Source organism: Oncorhynchus mykiss, chromosome 17 (assembly GCF_013265735.2).
Source record: "Oncorhynchus mykiss isolate Arlee chromosome 17, USDA_OmykA_1.1, whole genome shotgun sequence".
Lineage (NCBI taxonomy): Eukaryota > Metazoa > Chordata > Actinopteri > Salmoniformes > Salmonidae > Oncorhynchus > Oncorhynchus mykiss.
The window spans coordinates 87,976,983-88,003,463 of record NC_048581.1 but is presented as its reverse complement, the minus strand read 5'-3'; the positions used below and the strand labels follow the sequence as shown (position 1 = coordinate 88,003,463).

The 26,481-nt window shown below is 42.0% G+C and overlaps 1 protein-coding gene across 4 annotated transcripts in view; it reads right to left on the bottom strand.

The window, feature by feature from the left end:
- The window catches only part of LOC110493299 (acid-sensing ion channel 1), a 459,369-nt gene that overhangs the window by 12,701 nt on the left and 420,187 nt on the right, over positions 1 to 26,481 (bottom strand). For all 4 annotated transcript variants that reach the window (XM_036950916.1, XM_036950915.1, XM_036950917.1 and 1 more), the window contains 3 exons: positions 18,437 to 18,587; positions 6,909 to 6,965; positions 4,338 to 4,491 (listed from right to left, as the gene is read on the bottom strand). In XM_036950916.1, the coding sequence (XP_036806811.1) occupies positions 4,338 to 4,491; positions 6,909 to 6,965; positions 18,437 to 18,587 (362 nt within the window). The remainder of the gene's footprint in view (positions 1 to 4,337; positions 4,492 to 6,908; positions 6,966 to 18,436; positions 18,588 to 26,481) is intronic.

Sequence of the window (26,481 nt, the reverse complement as noted above, 5' to 3'; positions counted from 1 at the left end):
TTCTCTCTGATGCTGTTCCCAGATGAGTTTCCCCATCAACAACACAGCTGTTTCTCTCTGATGCTGTTCCCAGATGAGTTTCCCCATCAACAACACAGCTGATAAACCAAAAGGTCAATGTTTTAATATCTGGTGTTTTGAGTGTCTATCCACACACACATCTGTGTCCTATGAATGGTTATGTAGCTGTGTCCTATGAAATGTTATGTAGCTGTGTCCTATGAATGGTTATGTAGCTGTGTCCTATGAATGGTTATGTAGCTGTGTCCTATGAATGGTTATGTAGCTGTGTCCTATGAATGGTTATGTAGCTGTGTCCTATGAATGGTTATGTAGCTGTGTCCTATGAATGGTTATGTAGCGGTGTCCTATGAATGGTTATGTAGCTGTGTCCTATGAATGGTTATGTAGCTGTGTCCTATGCATGGTTATGTAGCTGTGTACCATGAATGGTTATGTAGCTGTGTCCTATGAAATGTTATGTAGCTGTGTCCTATGAATGGTTATGTAGCTGTGTCCTATGCATGGTTATGTAGCTGTGTACCATGAATGGTTATGTATCTGTGTCCTATGTAGGGTTGCACATTTTGGGGAATATTCAGAGGTGGAAACTTTCCGTGGGAATTAACAGGAATATATGGGAATTAACGGGAATATATGGGAATTAACAGGAATATATGGGAATTAACAGGAATATATGGGAATTAACGGGAATATATGGGAATTAACGGGAATATATGGGAATTAACAGGAATATATGGGAATTAACGGGAATATATGGGAATTAACAGGAATATATGGGAATTAACGGGAATGTATGGGAATTAACAGGAATATATGGGAAGTAACAGGAATATATGGGAATTAACAGGAATATATGGGAATTAACAGGAATATATGGGAATTAACAGGAATATATGGGAATTAACGGGAATTAATGGAAATATATGCAAATTAATGTTAATACCATTTAAATGTAGATGTTTTTTTGCATTGGATATATTTACCGTATCGTATGGAGACAGAAACATAAACCTTTTACATCAACATAAGTAGACATAATTGCAAATGATTAAATCCTTCCAATAGAAAAATTTTAATTGTTACGAATTGAACTTTAATTAAATGAGTTGACTCTTCACACGGGATGATTTCACTGAACAACAAAAGAAAGGGAATATTGAATGATCCCCAATGATCCATTGCATCTCCCAAAAACGTTTTCAACATTCATCTGTAAAAACTAGAAACTAAAGCTTTGGTTGTCTTCCTCTCAGGCCTCCATGTCTTCTCCCTGGACCTCCTCAATGTCCACTTCTTGAACATCAGGCCTCATCTTCACTGTCACTTTCCAACCTTGTTGGGGATGGCTTGTTGTCAGGCTCAAAAAGCCTCAAATTTGCCTGGATGGCCACCAATTTCTCTACCCTTGTATTGGTCAGCCTGTTGTGTGCTTTGGTGTGTTTGTTCCCAAACAAGGACCAGTTGCGCTCTGAGGCGGCTGATGTTTGTGGGATTTGGAGGATGACGGAGGAAACAGGGGAAAAGAGCCTCAGATCCACAAAGTCCCTTCCACTAGGTGACTGAGAAGATATGTTGGCACAACTGCCATATTGCATCTCCATCCCAAAGCCCTTGCTTGGAAGTGTACTTCGCCAGACTGCCAAGAACCTTGCCCTTATCCAGGCCAAGGTGGCGAGACACAATAGTGATGACACCATAGGCCTTGTTGATCTCTGCACCAGACAGGATGCTCTTGCCAGCATACTTCGGGTCCAACATGTACACTGCAGTGTGTATGGGCTTCAGGAAGACGTCTTCACATTTTTTTCTGTATTTCAGAACTGCCGTTTCCTCTGCTTGGAGCAACAGTGAAGTGGGCAGGGCAGTACAGATTTCTCCTCTTACATCTGCAAACAGAGTCTGAACATCAGACAGGATGGCATTGTCTCCCTCAATCTTTCCAATGGCTACTGCTATAAGTTTCAGGCTGCTTACCACTCTCTCCCAAAACACATCATCCAGGAGGACCCTCTTGATGGGGCTGTTGTCACGTCCTGACCTTAGTTCCTTTTGTATGTCTCTATTTTAGGTTGGTCAGGGCGTGAGTTGGGGTGGGCATTCTATATTTTGTTCTTGTGTTTATATTTCTATGTGTTTGGCCTGGTATGGTTCCCAATCAGAGGCAGCTGTCAATCGTTGTCTCTGATTGAGAACCATACTTAGGTAGCCTGTTTTCCCACTTTTGTTTGTGGGTGGATATTTTCCGTTTCAGTGTTTTCACCATACGGGACTGTTTCAGTTTTCCTTTATTCTCTTCGTTTGTATTCAGTGTTCAGTTTATTAAAGTTATCATGGACACGTACCACGCTGCATTTTGGTCTACTCCTTCTTCCACCAACGGAAATCGTTACAGCTGTGTATATCGACAGACTGTGATATGGCCATTTCTTGGAAAGAGTCCTTCCCCTCCAGGAGACTGTCAAACATGATGACAACACCACCCCAACGGGTGTTGCTAGGCAGCTTCAATGTAGTGCTCTTACTCTTCTCACTTTGCTTGGTGAGGTAGATTGCTGCTATAACTTGATGACCCTTCACATACCTAACCATTTCCTTGGTTATGTTGTAGAGTGTATCCATTGTTTTCAGTGCCATGATGTCCTTGGGGAGCAGATTCAATGCATGAGCAGCACAGCCAATGGGTGTGATGTGAGGGTAGGACTCCTCCACTTTAGACCAAGCAGCCTTCATGTTCGCAGCATTGTCTGTCACCGGTGCAAATACCTTCTGTGGTCCAAGGTCATTGATGCCTGCCTTCAGCTCATCTGCAATGTAGAGACCGGTGTGTCTGTTGTCCCTTGTGTCTGTGCTCTTGTGGAATACTGGTTGAGGGGTGGAGACGATGTAGTTAATTATTTCTTGCCCACGAACATTCGACCACCCATCAGAGATGATTGCAATACAGTCTGCTTTCTATATGATTTGCTTGACCTTCAACTTGAACTCTGTTGAACTCTGCATCCAGCAAATGAGTAGATAAAGCATGTCTGGTTGGAGGGGTGTATGCTGGGTGAAGAACATTCAGAAATCTCTTCCAATACACATTGCCTGTGAGCATCAGAGGTGAACCAGTTGCATACACAGCTCGGGCAAGACATTCATTGGCATTTCTCTGACTACGTTCCTCCATTGTGTCAAAAAAACCTTCTGATTCCAGGAGGACCATGAGCTGTTGCTATCGATTACGTGTCTGATTCATCATTTTCACCTCGAATATAAGTAGAGGGACTTTTGTCAGAGGTTGTTTGTTGTGAGCGCCGAGGGAACTTTATGCACTTGGCCAGATGATTCTGCATCTTTGTTGCATTCTTCACATATGATTTGGCACAGTATTTGCAAATGTACAAAGCTTGTATGTATGGAAACAGGTGAATCAACACTCCTCAGTTAGCAGGCTCAACCAAGCTAAAAACCCACATGGTAGGAACAATTGGTAACAAGTTAGACATTATTTAAACACACTTTGCTGTAGGCTATTATTTACTAGTTAACAAAAAATCATGATTGTCATATACAATATATTCACCCCACCCAGTATTGTAATCAACCCTTACCAGAAAGCATGCAGTCCTTGGCTCAGACAGTGTAGTAGTGTGGGCTGAATAGCATCTCATTAGTGTGCAAGATCTTCAGAATCAGCTGCACATGTGATGGAATAATGCACTGTGCATGCAGAGGGGATAGTTTAACCAAAATATGCCACAAGACCTAGGCCTTATCTGTATCCCACAAAAAAGGTTCACTGTTATAAGCTAACTTTTTTTGATGAATTTAAACAAAATTCCTCAAAATCCCGGGTTTAACTTCCCATGGAAAATTACTGGAAAGTTTCCCATCCTTTGCACCCATACCCCCCCCCCCCCCCCCTACACACACACACACACACACACACACCCCTCTCTCTCTCTCTCTCTCCCTCTCTTTCTCAAGACATATTTATTCATGCAAATTAATTCCAATCTGATCTGTCTCTAAACAGACGGGAGGATGAGAAGGATCCCTTTTCTATCCACTGAGAATTTAGATGATGTCGATGATGAAATTGTCTGAGGGAACGGAATAACTCTTTAACCTTTAAATAAGAAACGTGTCATCTTAATCACCGACTGTCACGGTGACTACATCTAAAGTCTTCATGATGATCCTTTTCGCAATACAACTTTAACCTTTCACAAGAAATCAATTTACAGAGAGTGCTACATGATTCTTCACATTGTCTTTCCTTTAAACGTCCACACCTGACAGATGGATAAGGAGCAGACAGGTAAACTTACGCAATGTATTGCTCTGTCTTGTTGTACTTCTTGGCCAGGTACTTGGCTGAGGCCTTACTGGGAATCTTGACGAAGGACATCTCCTTTCCAAAGCGCGTCATGTTGCAGGGCGTCTCACACACACAGTAGTCATTATCCCTCTCCACCAGGAAGTCTAAGGACACAAGAATTGAATAGAATAGCATAGAATAGAATAGAATAGAATAGAACAGAACAGAATAGAATAGCATAGAATAGAACAGAATAGAATATAATAGAATAGAACAGAATAGCATAGAATAGAACAGAATAGCATAGAATAGAACAGAATAGAACAGAATAGCATAGAATAGAACAGAATAGCATCGAATAGAACAGAATAGCATAGAATAGAACAGAATAGAACAGAATAGAATAGAACAGAATAGAATAGAACAGAATAGCATCGAATAGAACAGAATAGAATAGCATAGAATAGAACAGAATAGAACAGAATAGAACAGAATAGAATATAACAGAATATAACAGAATAGCATAGAATAGAACAGAATAGAACAGAATAGAATAGAACAGAACAGAATAGGATAGAATAGAACAGAATAGAATAGAACAGAATAGAATAGAACAGAATAGAATAGAACAGAATAGAACAGAATAGAACAGAATAGAACAGAATAGAATAGAACAGAACAGAATAGAACAGAATAGAACAGAACAGAACAGAACAGAATAGAACAGAATAGAATAGAACAGAATAGAACAGAACAGAATAGAACAGAATTGAACAGAATAGAACAGAACAGAATAGAACAGAACAGAACAGAACAGAACAGAACAGAATAGAATAGAACAGAACAGAATAGAACAGAACAGAACAGAACAGAACAGAATATAACAGAACAGAATAGAACAGAACAGAACAGAATAGAACAGAATAGAACATAACAGAACAGAACAGAACAGAATAGAACAGAACAGAATAGAACAGAACAGAACAGAACAGAACAGAACAGAACAGAATAGAACAGAACAGAATAGAACAGAACAGAACAGAATAGAACAGAACAGAACAGAATAGAACAGAATAGAATAGAACAGAACAGAATAGAACAGAATAGAACAGAACAGAACAGAACAGAATAGAACAGAATAGAATAGAACAGAATAGAACAGAACAGAATAGAACAGAATTGAACAGAATAGAACAGAACAGAATAGAACAGAACAGAACAGAACAGAACAGAACAGAATAGAATAGAACAGAACAGAATAGAACAGAACAGAACAGAACAGAACAGAATAGAACAGAACAGAATAGAACAGAACAGAACAGAATAGAATAGAACAGAATAGAATAGAATAGCATAGAACAGAACAGAACAGAACAGAACAGAATAGAACAGAACAGAATAGAACAGAACAGAACAGAACAGAACAGAACAGAATAGAACAGAACAGAATAGAACAGAACAGAACAGAATAGAATAGAATAGAACAGAATAGAACAGAATAGAATAGAATAGCATAACCAAAGATCAAGCGATGGAATAAAAAACAAATACATCGGGGAGTTATAAAGACAAGAAGCAAGAAGAGTGTTTATCCTAATAATGTATTGCATTGGATTGAAGCACCAACAGTAAGGGTCATGACACACCAGGCAGATCACTCAAGAATGACTTCGAAATTGGACGTCTATCCATGTCCCGATGACATCAGGAAATGCCTTCAAATGCCTTCCCGGCCACTAGGGGCAACAGTGTGGCAGGGGGCAACTATTACCATCAACACACTAGGAGCAACTATTACCATCAAGTAGACCATTCTGAATGAGTGCCTAAACTTAACGTTTTAACCTTATCCAAAACCTTAACCCTTAACCATCTACATTTGACGTTTGGAGCCACTTCAGAAATTGACGTTTAGAGAAACAGAACAATACTGAACAGGAGAAATGAACCCAGGGTGTCAAAACACTTTTAAATTTCACTTTTGCAGCAAATCTGAAATACGTGGATAAACATGAAATTATGCAGTGAGACTATAAGAGCAACTTAGAAATTTGACGTTTGGAGAAATGTGGATAAACATCTAATTCTGTTGTAAGACTGAGAGCTTATTGTGAGATACAGACAAAGCCCTGATTAGGTAGAAAGACACGGGACAATTTCAAAGGATCAAGCAGAAAAATAGACAGACAGACAGACAGACAGACAGACAGACAGACAGAACGAAAGAGCAAAAGAGCAAAAGAGAGAGACAGAGAGAGAGAGAGAGCGAGAAAGAGAGAGAGCGAAAGAGAGAGAGAGAGATAGAGAGAGACAGACAGAGAGAGAGAGAGAGATAAAGAGAGAAAGAAAGAGAGAGAGAGACAGAGAGAGAAAAACAGAGAGCGAGAGAGAGAGAGAGAGAGAGAGAGAGAGAGAGAGAGAGAGAGAGAAAGAGAGAGAAAGAAAGAGAGCGAAAGAGAGAGAGAGAGAAAGAAAGAGAGCGAAAGAGAGAGAGAGAGAAACAGAGAGAAACAGAGAGAGACAGAGAGACAGCCAGACAGACAGCCAGACAGACAGCCAGCCAGACAGAGGTTTAACTTACCCAAGGCAGGGTCGGCACACTCCTTGTACTGCTCTGGGGTACAGTAAGGGGCATCTCCTGAGGAAGACAGAACACAACGTCCTGGATGAAGAGGAGTAGGAAGATGATGAAGAGGGACTTGTCTGGCATTTTTACAACTCTTCTTTTTCCTTTCTCTGGTCCGTCTCATCTGCCTAGAAAACATCTCCCTAAAATGTGATCTAATCTCCCGATGAAATTTAATTAATTGATTTCGTTAACACGGGGGTGTCCTTTCGTTTTCTCTAGATTGCACAAACTCTTCGATCAGCGACAACACAGTTAGAGACACACCACAACAACCTGATGTCCAGAGATACAGTGAATTAGCGCCTGAGTCCGTCGTATAACTACACTTATTCACATCCCTGCCACACTGTTCACATCCCTGCCACACTGTTCACATCCCTGCCACACTGTTCACATCCAGTACCACCTGGCAGGTCAGGTGAGGAATGATGAATGAGATCATGACAGAAGCTGCAGAAGAGGACGGGGTCCCAGACAACTGCCTATTCCCTAGATAGTGCATTACGTTTTTGACCAGAGGCCCCTTTTAGTCAAAAGTTCTGCACCAAAGAGGGGAATAGGCTGCCATGTTGGGACAGTATGGAGGATGGTTCCTTCACAGTGCAGGTGACTGATGGATACTCTGAGGACAAGTGTCTCTCAGAATAACTACTGTTGAGACACTGTTACTGGGGCGGCAGGGTAGCCTAGTGGTTAGAGTGTTGGACTAGTAACCGTAAGGTTGCAAGTAACCGTAAGGTTGCAAGTAACCGAAAGGTTGCAAGTAACCGAAAGGTTGCAAGTAACCGAAAGGTTGCAAGTAACCGAAAGGTTGCAAGTAACCGAAAAGTTGCAAGTTCAAACCCCCGAGCTGACAAGGTACAAATCTGTCGTTCTGCCCCTGAACAAGGCAGTTAACCCACCCTCCTAGGCCGTCATTGAAAACCAGAATTTGTTCTTAACTGACTTGCCTAGTTAAATAAAGGTAAAATTAAAAAATGAAAATAAAACTGTTACTTCAAACGAGCACCAATTACACGTGCGTGCTGGTTATAGGAGCAATTCAGAATAAAAGCTAGATTGCACATTATGATAGCATTGATTTGGCTGACAACCATGGTTTCTATAACCACAATACAAATTATATTCCACAATTTGATAGGTCTAATCGGGAATTAAGTAGAACAAGTTTTGTATGGCTGGCCCTTAACACTAATTAGGCTGACAAACATCGGCATAACAATTGTTCTGACAAATCCAGCACAACCAATCTAGTCTGCTACTACCCCTTTAACAAGAGATCGCGGGAAAATAGACGCTTCACTTTTTCTGTCTTTCTCATCTTCAGCCTAGTCACCTCTGTCTCTAAGATACACAGTACACCACACTCAACAAACCTTGCCTATGCCGCTCGGCCATCGCTCATCCATATATTTATATGTACATATTCTCATTCACCTCTTTAGGTTTGTGTGTATAAGGTATTTGCTGTGGAATTGTTAGATTACTTGTTAGATATTACTGCACTGTCGGAACTAGAAGCACACGCATTTCACTACACTCACATTAACATCTGCTAACCATGTGACCAATAACATCTGCTAACCATGTGTATGTGGCAAATAAAATGTGATATGATTTGAGAGTTGAGATAAAAACTCCATTGCAGCATGTGCCAACTAACCCCACTGAACAAAATCTGTTTTAATAGTTTTGTTGGATCCCTATAGAGTCAGTGACATGCAGGATGACTGAGTCATGGTTCCCTATAGAGTCAGTGACATGCATGATGACTGAGTCATGGTTCCCTATAGAGTCAGTGACATACAGGATGACTGAGTCATGGATCCCTATAGAGTCAGTGACATACAGGATGACTGAGTCATGGATCCCTATAGAGTCAGTGACATACAGGATGACTGAGTCATGGTTCCCTACAGAGTCAGTGACAACAGAGACGATGACATATGCCGCGTTCACGTGCTAGTCGGAACTAGGAAACTCTGAAGTTTTAGACTTGCTATTAGGTTGTAGTTAAACACATGCAGCATTCAAACCAGTTAGCATGTCGGAAATGTCAATTTCCTGGTTCCCACTAGCACGTGAACGCGGAGTCATGATTCCCCATAGTGTCAGTAACAGAGAAGATGGCGGTTTATAGTGAGTGACAAAGAGGATGACTAAGCACATGGTAGGTGGAATTTTCCAACATTCTATATTTTTCTAAGGACAGCTCATAGACTTAGTTAGATGACTCTTCTTTGGATCTGTCCCTTTGTGGCATCTGTGAGAGCACGGGCAGCGCCATTGAGGCCATCTCCATTTTAAAGTAGTGCATTTTATTCTTCTACTATTTCTATGAGATGGTAATCCAACTGAAAGGGGGGCGTACTGCCACCTGGAGGCTGTTGTTTGAACAGGTATAAAGACAAGGTTGGTGATTTTTCTGCCACCTGCAGTTATGGAATGAGCATAATTCATTGGCTGATCCCTCCTGATGACCTGGATGGAATCATGTGATCCTTCCTTAACCAATAGGAAGTCCCACCGCAATATCAGTGTCCTTGCAATTCAAAAAAAAAAATTCAAAGTATTGATCTCTATCTATTTTTATGGGGCAGCTCTGCGTCTAGGGCTGAAATTAATGTGACTGGTTAAGTTTGGAAAATAAATGTGATTGGTTAAGATTGGGGTTAGGGGTTGGGTTAAGTTTAGGTAAGACATATGATTAGTTAAAGGGATAGTTCACCCAAATTACAAATGACACATTTAAGCAAGGGGTGTCAAACTCATTCCATGGAGGGCCTACTGCCAGCAGGTTTTTTCCTTTCAATTAAGACCTAGACAACCAGGTGAGGGGAGTTCCATACTGAGACCTAGACAACCAGGTGAGGGGAGTTCCATACTGAGACCTAGACAACCAGGTGAGAGGAGTCCTTTACTAAAGACCTAGACAACCAGGTGAGGGGAGTTCCATACTGAGACCTAGACAACCAGGTGAGAGGAGTCCTTTACTAAAGACCTAGACAACCAGGTGAGGGGAGTTCTTTACTAAAGACCTAGACAACCAGATGAGGGGAGTTCCATACTGAGACCTAGACAACCAGGTGAGAGGAGTCCTTTACTAAAGACCTAGACAACCAGGTGAGGGGAGTTCTTTACTAAAGACCTAGACAACCAGGTGAGGGGAGTTCCATACTGAGACCTAGACAACCAGGTGAGAGGAGTCCTTTACTAAAGACCTAGACAACCAGGTGAGGGGAGTTCTTTACTAAAGACCTAGACAACCAGATGAGGGGAGTTCCTTACTGAGACAACCAGATGAGGGGAGTTCATTACTGTGACCCAGACAACCAGGTGAGGGGAGTTCCTTACTGAGACAACCAGGTGAGGGGAGTTCCTTACTGAGACAACCAGGTGAGGGGAGTTCCTTACTGAGACAACCAGGTGAGGGGAGTTCCTTACTGTGACCTAGACAACCAGGTGAAGGGAGTTCCTTACTGAGACATCCAGGTGAGGGGAGTTCCTTACTGAGACAACCAGGTGAGTGGAGTTCCTTACTGAGACCTAGACAACCAGGTGAGGGGAGTTCCTTACTGAGACCTAGACAACCAGGTGAGGGGAGTTCCTTACTGTGACCTAGACAACCAGGTGAGGGGAGTTCCTTACTGTGACCTAGACAACCAGGTGAGGGGAGTTCCTTACTGTGACCTAGACAACCAGGTGAGGGGAGTTCCTTACTGAGACAACCAGGTGAGTGGAGTTCTTTACTGAGACCTAGACAACCAGGTGAGGGGAGTTCCTTACTGAGACCTAGACAACCAGGTGAGGGGAGTTCCTTACTGTGACCTAGACAACCAGGTGAGGGGAGTTCCTTACTGTGACCTAGACAACCAGGTGAGGGGAGTTCTTTACTAATTAGTGACCTCAATCAAGTGCAAGGGAGGAGAGAAAACCTGCATACTCTCAGATATAAGTTACCAGGGTTACAGAAAGTGTTTATGCCAAAGCAGTAAAGAGAGTGATAGAGGATGATGGGCACAGGGTGAGGGATACTGAGAGGATTCCTGTGAATAGGCAGAGAACAAGAGAGAGTGATGGGAAGAATATGTGCCTCAGTAAGGTGGGCTTTTAAGCATTCATAGCCTTGGTTGGTAATTGTACTTCAGAAATGGATCGTAAAGTCACAGAAGTTAGAGGTTGTGGTGGCAGCGGCAGAGAAATGCTTGGGAATGTGATGATTTTCTGCAGAACAGCTGCAGGGGATATTGAGGTGTAGTGATATGTCCTCTCAGACCGTAGGACGAGACAGGGTTAAATAGTGGAATGGGCTGGCAGGGCAAATAGTTGGCATGGCAATTTAACCAATAGTTGTATTATAATTTTAAAGAATATAATGAATGTAGGTTGGTTGTGAATGGCCTCACACACCAGTACAGTAGGGGGTAGGGCTGTTGTCTGTATTACCGACCACACCAGTACAGTAGGGGGTAGGGCTGTTGTCTGTATTACCGACCACACCAGTACAGTAGGGGGTAGGGCTGTTGTCTGTATTACCGACCACACCAGTACAGTAGGGGGTAGGGCTGTTGTCTGTATTACCGACCACACCAGTACAGTAGGGGGTAGGGCTGTTGTCTGTATTACCGACCACACCAGTACAGTAGGGGGTAGGGCTGTTGTCTGTATTACCGACCACACCAGTACAGTAGGGGGTAGGGCTGTTGTCTGTATTACCGACCACACCAGTACAGTAGGGGGTAGGGCTGTTGTCTGTATTACCGACCACACCAGTACAGTAGGGGGTAGGGCTGTTGTCTGTATTACCGACCACACCAGTACAGTAGGGGGTAGGGCTGTTGTCTGTATTACCGACCACACCAGTACAGTAGGGGGTAGGGCTGTTGTCTGTATTACCGACCACACCAGTACAGTAGGGGGTAGGGCTGTTGTCTGTATTACCGACCACACCAGTACAGTAGGGGGTAGGGCTGTTGTCTGTATTACCGACCACACCAGCGGTCACGAGTCATGAAATTCAGGTGACCGTTTAGTCACAGTAATTAGGCTTCTCCAAGCTCTGATGCTGCTGATGGTCATTAGTAGTCTACCAAACTTCCTAACTGCCGGGTACTCAGCACTCTATTGTCCCTCTAATCACTCTGACATCAATGCTAATGTGATCGAAAATCTAATCAATCACTTCATGAGATCCCATGAGCTCATGTTGCTCAACATCTCTATAGGCTAGGCAATCATACAAGAAAACAAGAGTGATGGTCTCTATTAAAAAGAAGAGGATCCCATCAGCTTTCTAAAGGCTAGGCCTGCTATATTTATTCATCAACTTTTCTAATATTAAGCACATTGCTTCTCTTTACAACAGGAGTACAGCCAACCTGGCTGGAATAAAAATGAACCAGGGGAAAAGTGTCCTCCATTCACTATAGGTGACATGTATTTTTTCCCCCTGACCCTGTTTCGATACAGGTGCATGATAATGGTCCATTCTAAATTATAACACATTTCAAACATATATTATTTAGTCTAAGTAAAGAGAAGATTTAAATCAAGAATAGTCTGATGGGTGACAATATAAGCCTATCAATTACATATTATCACTTTGTGAGTGATGCCCAGCATAAGAAACAATGCATTTTATTTTTCTAATCATAGTCGCACACCTCATGTATTCTATCCTATAGGCCTATATGTTTCGATGAGGTTTGTATCACAACTAAAGTGGCCAAATAACTTCTTCAAATGAAACACATTAATCCACTTTACAAGGAGTGTAGAGCCTAACTAGTATTAACAAGGAGTGTAGAGCCTAACTAGTATTAACAAGGGGTGTAGAGCCTAACTAGTATTAAACAAGGGGTGTAGAGCCTAACTAGTATTAAACAAGGAGTGTAGAGCCTAACTAGTATTAACAAGGGGTGTAGAGCCTAACTAGTATTAAACAAGGGGTGTAGAGCCTAACTAGTATTAACAAGGGGTGAAAGAGCCTAACTAGTATTAAACAAGGGGTGAAAGAGCCTAACTAGTATTAAACAAGGGGTGAAAGAGCCTAACTAGTATTAACAAGGGGTGAAAGAGCCTAACTAGTATATATAAGCAGCGTGTGAGTTCACCTTTATAATAAAAACATTACATGTATAATTGTATTTGCAGTGTCTTTTGATAATGGTGTTTTCCACTAATGGAACATTCATGCTTATAGCCTACTACTGTGTTCGCATTGCTGCTCTTATAATGTGAAGAAACAGCCTAATAGTTCATCAACATTTTAAGCGAAATGTTCTGGTCTGTTGCGTCAACCATATTGCGCAACAAAGTGGTTTTGATGCTTGTGGTTGTTTTAATATGGGGATCTATCGCATCCCACAACTGTCCCAGACTATGTTTTAATATGGGATCTATCACATCCCACAACTGTCCCAGACTATGTTTTAATATGGAGATCTATCACATCCCACAACTGTCCCAGACTATGTTTTAATATGGGGATCTATCACATCCCACAACTGTCCCAGACTATGTTTTAATATGGGGATCTATCACATCCCACAACTGTCCCAGACAATGTTTTAATATGGGATCTATCACATCCCACAACTGTCCCAGACTATGTTTTAATATGGGATCTATCACATCCCACAACTGTCCCAAACTATGTTTTAATATGGGATCTATCACATCCCACAACTGTCCCAGACTATGTTTTAATATGGGGATCTATCACATCCCACAACTGTCCCAGACTATGTTTTAATATGGGATCTATCACATCCCACAACTGTCCCAGACTATGTTTTAATATGGGGATCTATCACATCCCACAACTGTCCCAGACTATGTTTTAATATGGGGATCTATCACATCCCACAACTGTCCCAGACTATGTTTTAATATGGGGATCTATCACATCCCACAACTGTCCCAGACTATGTTTTAATATGGGATCTATCACATCCCACAACTGTCCCAGACTATGTTTTAATATGGGGATCTATCACATCCCACAACTGTCCCAGACTATGTTTTAATATGGGGATCTATCACATCCCACAACTGTCCCAGACTATGTTTTAATATGGGGATCTATCACATCCCACAACTGTCCCAGACTATGTTTTAATATGGGATCTATCACATCCCACAACTGTCCCAGACTATGTTTTAATATGGGGATCTATCAAATCAAATCAAATCAAATCAAATCAAATCAAATTTTATTTGTCACATACACATGGTTAGCAGATGTTAATGCGAGTGTAGCGAAATGCTTGTGCTTCTAGTTCCGACAATGCAGTAATAACAAGTAATCTAACTAACAATTCCAAAACTACTGTCTTGTACACAGTGTAAGGGGATAAAGAATATGTACATAAGGATATATGAATGAGTGATGGTACAGAGCAGCATAGGCAAGATACAGTAGATGGTATCGGGTACAGTATGTACAATGAGATGAGTATGTAAACAAAGTGGCATAGTATAGTATAAAGTGGCTAGTGATACATGTATTACATAAGGATACCGTCGATGATATAGAGTACAGTATATACGTATGCGTATGAGATGAATAATGTAGGGTAAGTAACATTATATAAGGTAGCATTGTTTAAAGTGGCTAGTGATATATTTACATCATTTCCCATCAATTCCCATTATTAAAGTGGCTGGAGTTGAGTCAGTGTCAGTGTGTTGGCAGCAGCCACTCAGTGTTAGTGGTGGCTGTTTAACAGTCTGATGGCCTTGAGATAGAAGCTGTTTTTCAGTCTCTCGGTCCCAGCTTTGATGCACCTGTACTGACCTCGCCTTCTGGATGATAGCGGGGTGAACAGGCAGTGGCTCGCATCCCACAACTGTCCCATCACATCCCACAACTGTCCCAGACTATGTTTTAATATGGGGATCTATCACATCCCACAACTGTCCCAGACTATGTTTTAATATGGGGATCTATCACATCCCACAACTGTCTCAGACTATGTTTTAATATGGGATCTATCACATCCCACAACTGTCCCAGACTATGTTTTAATATGGGGATCTATCACATCCCACAACTGTCTCAGACTATGTTTTAATATGGGATCTATCACATCCCACAACTGTCCCAGACTATGTTTTAATATGGGATCTATCGCATCCCACAACTGTCCCAGACTATGTTTTAATATGGAGATCTATCACATCCCACAACTGTCCCAGACTATGTTTTAATATGGGATCTATCACATCCCACAACTGTCCCAGACTATGTTTTAATATGGGATCTATCGCATCCCACAACTGTCCCAGACTATGTTTTAATATGAGGATCTATCACATCCCACAACTGTCCCAGACTATGTTTTAATATGGGGATCTATCACATCCCACAACTGTCCCAGACTATGTTTTAATATGGAGATCTATCACATCCCACAACTGTCCCAGACTATGTTTTAATATGGGGATCTATCGCATCCCACAACTGTCCCAGACTATGTTTTAATATGAGGATCTATCACATCCCACAACTGTCCCAGACTATGTTTTAATATGAGGATCTATCACATCCCACAACTGTCCCAGACTATGTTTTAATATGGGGATCTATCACATCCCACAACTGTCCCAGACTATGTTTTAATATGGGGATCTATCACATCCCACAACTGTCCCAGACTATGTTTTAATATGGGGATCTATCACATCCCACAACTGTCCCAGACTATGTTTTAATATGGAGATCTATCACATCCCACAACTGTCCCAGACTATGTTTTAATATGGGATCTATCGCATCCCACAACTGTCCCAGACTATGTTTTGTAATATTTATTTCTAGCACAGAATAGCATTTTCTACTTTTGTAATATGGGCGACCCATCCTTCAGGACTGTTTTGAATGCGTGTCAAAAATCAATTTGCAAACAATGTAAAAACAAATATACAAATCCTTTGAGTTAATAAAGCCTCCATACAAACATGGACTCTTTCTTTTGTACATTTTCTTTCATTTTAAGGGGAGGATCAGCTTTAATATTATCGGAAAGATCGTTGCTTCCATCAATGTAATTGTCTGCATCTTTTCCAATCCCCCATATCAATTTTTGGGGTAAATATATATATCCATACACGCATGCATATATATACACATATATACATACACATACCTATATAGACATACATACTTTTAAAAATAATATACCTTTATTATTATTCCCCGCTAACCCTACCGCCGATCCCCCAATTGGAGTAAACTAATAAACACTTCGGCTTCTACCTTCACTTTATACATCTTATACTCAATCTATTTTACAATAGTTATATTTTGTTTGTTTTTAGTTCTTCCTCCTATTTCTGATGTCCATCCAGTTTGATTTATATTTGTAACTGTGCTATTTCACAACATTTCTGAACCTATATACATTTTACAGACCCTGTATGTTTTACATTGGTTATCTTGTTATTAGTCCTACCCTTGAGCTCCATTCAGCCCCTCCCATCTATCTCTCAAAACCATCCAGTCCCAACCTTCAGCTCCATTCAACCCCTCCCATCTATCTCTCAACACCATCCAGTCCCATCCTTCAGCTCCATTCAACCCCTCCCATCTATCTCTAAACACCATCCAGTCCCAACCTTCAGCTCCATTCAACCCCTCCCATCTATCTCTCAACACCATCCAGTCCCTTCAGCTCCATTCAACCCCTCCCATCTATCTCTCAACACCATCCAGTCCCACCCTTGAGCTCCATTCATCCCCTCCCATCTATCTCTCAACATCATCCAGTCCCAACCTTCAGCTCCATTCAGCCCCTCCCATCTATCTCTCAACACCATCCAGTCCCAACCTTCAGCTCCATTCAACCCCTCCCATCTATCTCTCAACACCATCCAGTCCCAACCTTCAGCTCCATTCAACCCCTCCCATCTATCTCTCAACACCATCCAGTCCCAACCTTCAGCTCCATTCAACCCCTCCCATCTATCTCTCAACACCATCCAGTCCCATCCTTCAGCTCCATTCAACCCCTCCCATCTATCTCTTAACACCATCCATTTCGTTTTTTTATTTGCCATATATTTTTCAACTGTGCTGTGATGCTTCACAAAAGTACTGAACCTTTTTTATTCTCATAGCTTCTACAGATTGTACATTAAAAATAAACATTTTTGCTAAAATAATTATTATATTATTGATTGATTTACTATGGCTTTTCTGCAGCGTTAGTGGCTATCTGAAGCGTTAGTTCTCGGCAAATGTTAAAATTCTTCAGCCATCCCTGGACCTGTGACCAAGCTACATATGGACAGCATCATTTTTTTTCAGAGTTCCCAGTTGTCTTGAAAGCACAATAAATCCAGAGAATGGCAGATTTTTATGACAAAGTTTGATGACAAGATTTGCCCATGAGGGACCGCCATGCCACCTCCCTGTTCAAGTGAGCACAGGACAAGGTCCAAAAATATACTGTATGCTGCGGCATAAATTATGTAATATGCCAGGGAGATGTGTATACTGTAGCTAAGAAAGTAATACTAAGTGTATGTTGTGTAGTAAGCTGTTGGTAGCCAATGTGCCTCACCCTAATAACTTGGTCCATTTCCCCTCATAACTTAGCCCACTGTTCTGACTTGGTGGTGCACATGTAGCCTATAGCCTGTAATCATTGAATATTGTAAGAACTTTCATTGTCTGCTGATATGCCCCCTTTATTTATCCTACGGTTCTGACTTGGTGTACAGGGAGAATACTGTAAGAACGGCCCATGATCTGAATTCTGCTGTACATTTCAAAAGTGCTGAACAAATAGTTACATTGACTATGTCCGTCCTATCTCTCTCATTAATGTCTTAATCTAAATTACGGATTGCCTCTGATCCTCTCGTCGTCCCCTTATGCCATAGTTTGTACATCTCAACTGTCAGTAGAAACCACATTTGTTTAAGCAAGTCAGCTGTATCAGCTATGTTTTTTTTTAAAGGCAGTAAATGAGGCTGAATGAACTGTTTCGCTGCCAGACAAGGCTCCGCTGATAGCCAGGTGTAGCGGTGGAAAGGATTCACTCCATGGTGCTGAAAAGAAACGTTTAGTTTCTACATGTTAGCGTTTAGGTCACGGGGCCAATATTAGCATTTTCTTGCATATCATGTAAAACAAATAATCCGAATGTATCTAAAAAAAAGTCACATATATAGATGATTTTAACATGACGCGAGAAAAAAAAAAGCTTTATCCAACCAATCACGTTAGTTCCAGAGCTGCCTTCAGAAGATTGAATTAGGAAAACTCCATAGAGCCAGGACTCAGGACTCAACTACCAGGCATGTGCGCCATGCATCAGTCTCAGTTCTTACCAGGTTGTATGTGTGTTTATGTGTCATTGAATGAGAGAGAGAGAGAGAGAGAGAGAGAGAGAGAGAGAGAGAGAGAGAGAGAGAGAGAGAGAGAGAGAGAGAGAGAGAGAGAGCGAGAGAGCGAGAGAGAGAGAAGCTCCTACCAGGCATGTGCACCATGCGGCAATTACAGTTCTCCACCAGGTAGCGCGTCTCACAGTCGATACGGCAGGCCGTGAGGCTGTAGGCGTTGAAGAAGTCAGAGTCCATGGGAGTAGACTTGCAGTCGCCCCACGGAGGAGGCAGGTATGTCAGCTATAAAGGAGAGACAGAGAGATGTAAGGACAAACTGTACATACCTGAACCTATACAGCTACACTACCGTTCAAAAGTTTTGGGTCACTTTTTTTGGTCCATTAAAATGACTCAGAAATACAGAGTAGACATTCTTAATGTTGCAAATGACTTTTTTTTTAGCTGGAAACGGCAGATTTTTTAAATGGAATATCTACGTAGGTGTACAGTGGCCCATTATCAGCAACCATCACTCCTGTGTTCCAATGGCACGTTGTGTTAGCTAATCCAAATTTGTACTTTTAAAAGGCTAATTGATCATTAGAAAACCCTTTTGCAATTATGTTAGCACAGCTGAAAACTGTTATGCTGATTAAAGAACTAATAAAACAACTGGCCTTCTTTAGACTAGTTAATCTAGTATCTGGAGCATCAGCATTTGTGGGTTCGATTACAGGCTCAAAATGGCCACAAACAAAGACCGTTCTTCTGAAACTCGTCAGTCTATTATTGTTCTGAGAAATGTTGGCTATTCCATGCAAGAAATTGCCAAGAAACTGAGGATCTCGTACAACACTGTGTACTTCTCCCTACACAGTACAGCCCAAACCATAATAGAAAGAGGAGTGGGAGGCCCCGGTGCACAACTGAGCAACAAGACAAGTACATTAGAGTGTCTCGTTTGAGAAACAGACGCCTCACAAGTCCTCAACTGGCAGCTTCATTAAATAGTACCGGCAAAACACCAGTCTCAACGTCAACAGTGAAGAGGAGACTCCGGGATGCTGGCTTTCACTTTTGTGAGGTTTTATTTCTCCCAGTACATCACTCAGTGTGCTTGTGACTGAGACAGGGGAATGTCACAAGGCAGTGAGCTGTGTGCAATACTCAGACTGCTACATCTGGCAGGGTCAGGTCTGGCTGGTCTGCCATGGGCCATTTTTATTTAGTATACGTATGGGGTCGGTTTGGGGCGTGATTATATTATATATATTATATTATATGTTGTATTGAAGTTTACTGACTGAAAGGGAAGATAGCGTTATAACTATTGTTCTCTGAAGGAGGTAAATGAGGTACAACACCTGTTTGGCCCCGCCTGTTCTTGGGCTCGGCGAAGTGTGGTATTAAATTGAAGGAAGGAATCTTCACGCTTATCACCTGTAGAAGGCGAGGCGTGGATTTTCATTGGCCTTGTCGGCCGTGATTGTAGATCGTTCAACCGAAAGTCGCAAGAGTGCGACTACCCCACAATATGATGTACCTCATTTCCCTCCTTCAGGGAACAGTAGTTACGGTCATAACGCTACATTTCTCTTGGAGTGTGCATCCCAAATGGCACCCTATTCCCTATTTAGTGCACTACCTTTCACCAAAATCCCATAGGACCCTATGTAGGGAATGCGGTTCCATTTGAGACACAACACTAGCTTTCTCTGGGTTTGTCCAACTCATCATTAGTTTCATACCTGTCTGAAGATCCAGCCGTCTGTATAATGATTTCACCATGCTTGGCAGCTCTTTATTCACTACCAAGTCATTCTCAAAGCGTTATTCACCCAACATTCAAGCCACCCACGTACATTTTTCCTTTTCGGGAAAATGTTTGCAGAGGGTTGATTCTGTGGGTGTGTATATGACTGCGATTCTCTGTACTTTTGCAACTGTCTGTGAAAGGCTTATCATCATCATTATTATTATAACAGCCTCCGAAAAAAACCAATAGAGAAACAAATGTTTGTGTTGTATAGTTTTTTTAAACCGGTGTTCCTCTTATTGAATTATGAAATTATAAAATAAATATATATATTTCATAATGCTGATGATGTTATTCATATTTAATGTTAATAACATTCCAGCCATGAGGCCACTAGGTGTACGGACAGCTTGGTAAGTCAGAGAGTAATAAAAACTAAGACAAAGCCTCTAATGCTGGCAGAGTGTCCAGGACAGGTCTAATCAGGCTGCGGTGGGATTACGCATGCTGATGATGTCGTGGCTGCAGGTCCAGTGTGTGTGTGTGTGTGTGTGTGTGTGTGTGTGTGTCTCTCTCTCTTCCTCTCTTTCTCTCTCCCCCTTTCTTTCTCTCTCTCTCTCTCTTTTTCCCTTTCCCTTTCTCTCTCTCTCTCTCTCTCTCTCTCTCTCTTTCTCTCTTTTTCCCTTTCTCTATCTCTCTCTCCCCCTCACTCTCTCTCTCTCTCTCTCCTTCTCTATTTCTCTCTCTTTCTCTCTTTTCCCTCTTTCTCTCTCTCTCTCTCTCCCCCCTCACTCTCTCTATCCTTCTCTATTTCTCTCTCTCTCTCTCTCTCTCTCCCCCCCTCACTCTCTCTCTCTCTCCTTCTCTATTTCTCTCTCTTTCTCTCTTTTTCCCTTTCTCTCTCTCTCTCTCTCTCTCTCTCTCCCCCCTCACTCTCTCTCTCTCCTTCTCTATTTCTCTCTATTTCTCTCTCTTTCTCTCTCTCTCTCTCTCTCTCTCTCTCTCTCTCTCTCTCTCCCCCCCTCACTCCTCTATTTCTCTCTCTTTCTCTCTCTTTCTCTCTCGGAACCGGCACACACATCGGACACAAATTCTCCAAAACATAAGTTACCGTGGCAGGATCGATAATATGGACTAATCATAAAAATCAAGCTTTAATAATTCAGACATAGAATGCAATGTTTTTCATAGGAAAAAAAAAGACAAATGAATATGAATATAAAAAACAAAGATTTACTACACATCAAACACAAGAGGATAAAAAACTAAATAATAAATAATAACAATAAAAACTGAACGACTAAAAAAACATTCCTAATGAAAATCAAAGCTAAAAAGGTTTCAAAAATCTCTTTAAAAAGAATCCCATCATTTCAGCCTCTCTCAGGTTCTCTGGCAGGCAATTCAGATGCTGGGGCATAATAACTAAAGGCTGCCTTTCCATGCCTCTTGGTCCTCGGCTTTGGATAGTTAAAAGACCAGTGTGAGAGGACCTGAGGGACCTACTGGGTACATAACTTAAAAGCATGTCTGACATGTATTGGGTTGAACAATCGTGGATTGATTTAATTTTTAAATGTATTCTAAAATTCACAGGCAGCCAGTGCAGAGACCTTAAAACCGGTGTAATGTGTGCTCTCTGTCTGGTCTTGGTCAGTACCCTGCAGCATTCTGTATGTTTTACAGTACAGAGACCTTAAAACCGGTGTAATGTCTCTGCTCTCCGTCTGGTCTTAGTCAGTACCCGTGATGCAGCATTCTCTATGTTTTGTAGTTGACCAATGGCTTTCTTTGGTAGACCAGACTGGAGAGCATCACAGTAGTCAAGCCAGCTTGTAATATAAGAATGGATACGTCTCTCTGTATCAGCCTGAGAGAGAAACGGCCGCACCTTGGCAATGAACCTCAGGCGGTAAAAAGCTAGGTTTTTTACCTTGTGTTTTATCTTTATTGCCTGTGAATTAAAATATGCGGCCAGATTATATCTCTGTGCTTTGGCTCCAAAAATAAGTACCTCAGTCTTGTCTTGATTTAGCTGGAGGAAGTTGTGAGCCATCCAAATCCTCTGGTGACACCGACAGTTGTGTATTATTTGAATGTATCAGCAGTTCAAATAAATTCTGTGTTTTCTGCCAAGGGGTCACTCACAATAACCACTGTGCCATTTCTACAGGAGTTGATCGGGTTTCCAAGTCCTCTGTTGGTTATTCTGACAGGGAGGACTGGAGCACTACCAGACCCTGTCCGTCAGTCTCTAAAACAGTTTGATGTTGCTGGGACTGGAGCACTACCAGACCCTGTCCGTCAGTCTCTAAAACAGTTTGATGTTGCTGGGACTGGAGCACTACCAGACCCTGTCCGTCAGTCTCTAAAACAGTTTGATGTTGCTGGGACTGGAGCACAACCAGACCCTGTCCGTCAGTCTCTAAAACAGTTTGATGTTGCTGGGACTGGATCAGTACCAGACCCTGTCTGTCAGTCTCTAAAACAGTTTGATGTTGCTGGGACTGGAGCACAACCAGACCCTGTCCGTCAGTCTCTAAAACAGTTTGATGTTGCTGGGACTGGCGCACTACCAGACCCTGTCCGTCAGTCTCTAAAACAGTTTGATGTTGCTGGGTCTGGAGCACAACCAGACCCTGTCCGTCAGTCTCTAAAACAGATTGATGTTGCTGGGACTGGAGCACTACAAGACCCTGTCCGTCAGTCTCTAAAACAGTTTGATGTTGGGACTGGAGCACTACCAGACCCTGTCCGTCAGTCTCTAAAACAGTTTGATGTTGGTACTGGAGCACTACCAGACCCTGTCCGTCAGTCTCTAAAACAGTTTGATATTGTTGGGACTGGAGCACTACCAGACCCTGTCTGTCAGTCTCTAAAACAGTTTGATGTTGCTGGGACTGGAGCACTACCAGACCCTGTCCGTCAGTCTCTAAAACAGTTTGATGTTGCTGGGACTGGAGCACTACCAGACCCTGTCTGTCAGTCTCTATAACAGATTGATGTTGCTGGGACTGGAGCACTACCAGACCCTGTCCGTCAGTCTCTATTACAGGTTGATGTTGCTGGGACTGGAGCACTACCAGACCCTGTCCGTCAGTCTCTAAAACAGTTTGATGTTGCTGGGACTGGAGCACTACCAGACCCTGTCCGTCAGTCTCTATGGCCTGAGACCCTTCTGTCTTGAGTCAGCGACCTGCTGAACTGTGGTGGCCGTGGGGGAGTGTATACACCCAAGATCTGTGCTGACTTCCTGGGCTGGTAGATCCATCTCAAGCGGGGCAAAGCTGGATCAGATCTTCTCGGATAGATGAAGGGTGGCCAGACTGCCTCCCCGATCTCCTGTCCAGCCTCCCATGGGGCCGTGGAGTTGAGCTGAACATCTGTCTGTTAGATTTGGACAGATCAACGTCACCCAACTCATCGACAGCTTTGCTATAGGAGGCATTTAAAACTGTGATTCAGGTTGCCTGGGTTACAGCAAGGTCGGTGTACTTAGAAAGCAGGTTATCCTTTTCTCTCAGCCGAGCTAACAGCCGGAGGATCTCTTCCCTGAGCTGATTGATGGTGCTGCATTTAGGGCAGACACATCCCAGTTCATTTTCTAGTTCCACCTTATCTTATGATTGTGTGGAAATAATATCACACCTGAAGCATTTGTTCCCAGCTGTGGATAAACACACCGGTAGGCTAGCACCGGTAGGCTAGCACTGCTAGCGTTAGCCTGCTCCATTTTCATGATGGCTAGCACTGCTAGAGTTAGCCTGCTCCGTTTTCATGATGGCTAGCACTGCTAGCGTTAGCCTGCTCCGTTTTCATGATGGCTAGCACTGCTAGCATTAGCCTGCTCCATTTTCATGATGGCTAGCAGCTAACTGCTACTTAACAGGAATCCTGGAGACAAACTTGCAGTCCCAGCCTTAAAGGCTGACCGCGTAGCAGTATCCACAGTAATACAAACTTCTGCTATGATTTAGAAACTATTTTATAACAACAACAAACTGAGAGGAGACAGAGCGTAGACAGTACACTGTTCTGTTGCGCGCTCTGATGACGTCTCTGGCAAAAAACATGATCTATTCAAACCTTATCTCCTGTGTTCATTTCATCAAACGCATTTGTCATGACTGTCCTGTGAGGATCCGAATGGGTCAGATCAGCTTAAAAATGGCTTATTTCAACCAGACCCTCTCTCACCCACAGAGGTGGAGGAGGGAGCTGCTGGGGTCAGAGCCTTTCAGAGCCTTACAAGCACGAGGCAGAAAGGTCCAACAACCTTCCTAAGAAGGCCTGGTTTCGACAGAGACACGCGGCGAACGAATGCATTTACACGTAAATACATTCATGATTTCTAACTTCAAACGGGCGGCGGTTCGTGTCTATATTATATGATTACTGTGAGAGTAGTTCCTAAAACGTATCAACGATAAGTGTCTCTTTCTCTCTCTCTCTCTCTCCCTCCCTCTCCACCACAAGCCGCCATATATTGAGTCAGTCATCTAGCAACCTTTATCTAATTTATTAGGTGTGTATGTTTATCCTGTCTTATCATTTAGTTAGTTGGTGAATAAATAATTCAACCAATTTGTGTAGTACTGAATCATAAGTAAGGCTGGGGTTTTTAGCAGTTGCAGGAGGTTACGACTGTCAGAATGATGATATGATACGAGGTTATGATTAATACGTTGACTGTTTTATGAATGTGATAACTGAAACCATATCATGACCAATACTTGGCATCTATAAGGTCTTATTTATGCATACATGTAAGCAATGACATGAGAAATATATATATTAGATACACACACAAAACTAGTCAAAAGTTGTACAAAAAATGTACGTTTCCAGTGTCTGGTTCGATTTATGAATCAAAACCGCAGAAATAATTGGAAACCGTCAAGGTTCTAAGTCGACTGTATTATGAACCAAGATTCAAGGGTGCTTACCCCATTATATATTACTTTTTTTGCACTATGTGGTCAAAATAACACTTTGATACCCTTGGAAACCTTTAGAGTTTAATTCGGGAGATAACTCTTTAAACAACCGCTCTCGTGGTGCCCCAAATTCCTAATGAGTTAATTGTTACATTATTAATTTAATCGGGTAACAATTAAACCTAGTTAGTGGATTAAATAAATAACATTCATCAGATTAATGAAAGTAAAGTCACAACATAATCTATAGTCCCAGAGAGAGTATAAATACCTAGGATTTCACTCTGTCAGGTTAGATATGCACTACCATTCAAAAGTTTGGGGTCACTTAGAAATGTCCTTGTTTTTGAACAAAAAGCACATTTGTTGTCCATTAAAATAACATAAAATTGATCAGAAATACAGTGTAGATATTGTTAATGTTGTAAATGACTATTGTAGTTGGAAACGACAGATTTGTAATGGAATATCTACATAGGCGTACAGAGGCCCATTATCAGCAACCATCACTCCTGTGTTCCAATGGCACGTTGTTAGCTAATCCAAGTTTATAATTTTAAAAGGCTAATTGATCATTAGAAAACCCTTTTGCAATCATGTTAGCACAGCTGAAAACTGTTGTCCTGATTAAAGAAGCAATAAAACTGGCCTTCTTTAGACTAGCTGAGTATCTGGAGCATCAGTGTCACGCATGCTCCCTCTCTGGCCTCTAGGGCACCAGACTGCTCATTATGGCGCACACCTGTCACCATCGTTACGCGCACCTGTGCGTCATCAGATTCACCTCCATCATCTCCCTGATTACTGGCACCTTCATTAAATAGTACCCGCAAAATAGCAGTCTCAACGTCAACAGAGAAGAGGCGACTCCAGGATGCTGGCCTTCTAGGCAGAGTTCCTCTGTCCAGTATCTGTATTATTTTGCCCATCTTAATCTTTTATTTTTATTGTCCAGTCTGAGATATGGCTTTATCTTTGCAACTCTGCCTAGAAGGCAAGAATCCCGGAGTCGCCTCTTCACTGTTGACATTGAGACTGGTGTTTTGCGGGCACTATTTAATGAAGCTGCCAGTTGAGGACTTGTGAGGTGTCTGTTTCTCAAACTGGACACTCGAATGTACTTGTTCTCTTGCTCAGTTGTGCACCGGGGCCTCCCACTCCTCTTTCTATTCTGTTTAGAGCCAGTTTGTGCTGTTCTGTGAAGGGAGTAGTACACAGTGTTGTACAAGATCTTCATTTTCTTGGCAATTTCTCACATGGAATAGCTTTCATTTCTCAGAACAAGAATAGACGGACGAGTTTCAGAAGAAAGGACTTTGTTTCTGGCCATTTTGAGCCTGTTATCGAACCCACAAATGCTGATGCTCCAGATACACAACTAGTCTAAAGAAGACCAGTTGTATTGCTTCTTTAATCAGCACAACAGTTTTCAGCTGTGCTAACATAATTGCAAAAGGGTTTTCTAATGATCAATTTGCCTTTTAAAATTATAAACTTGGAT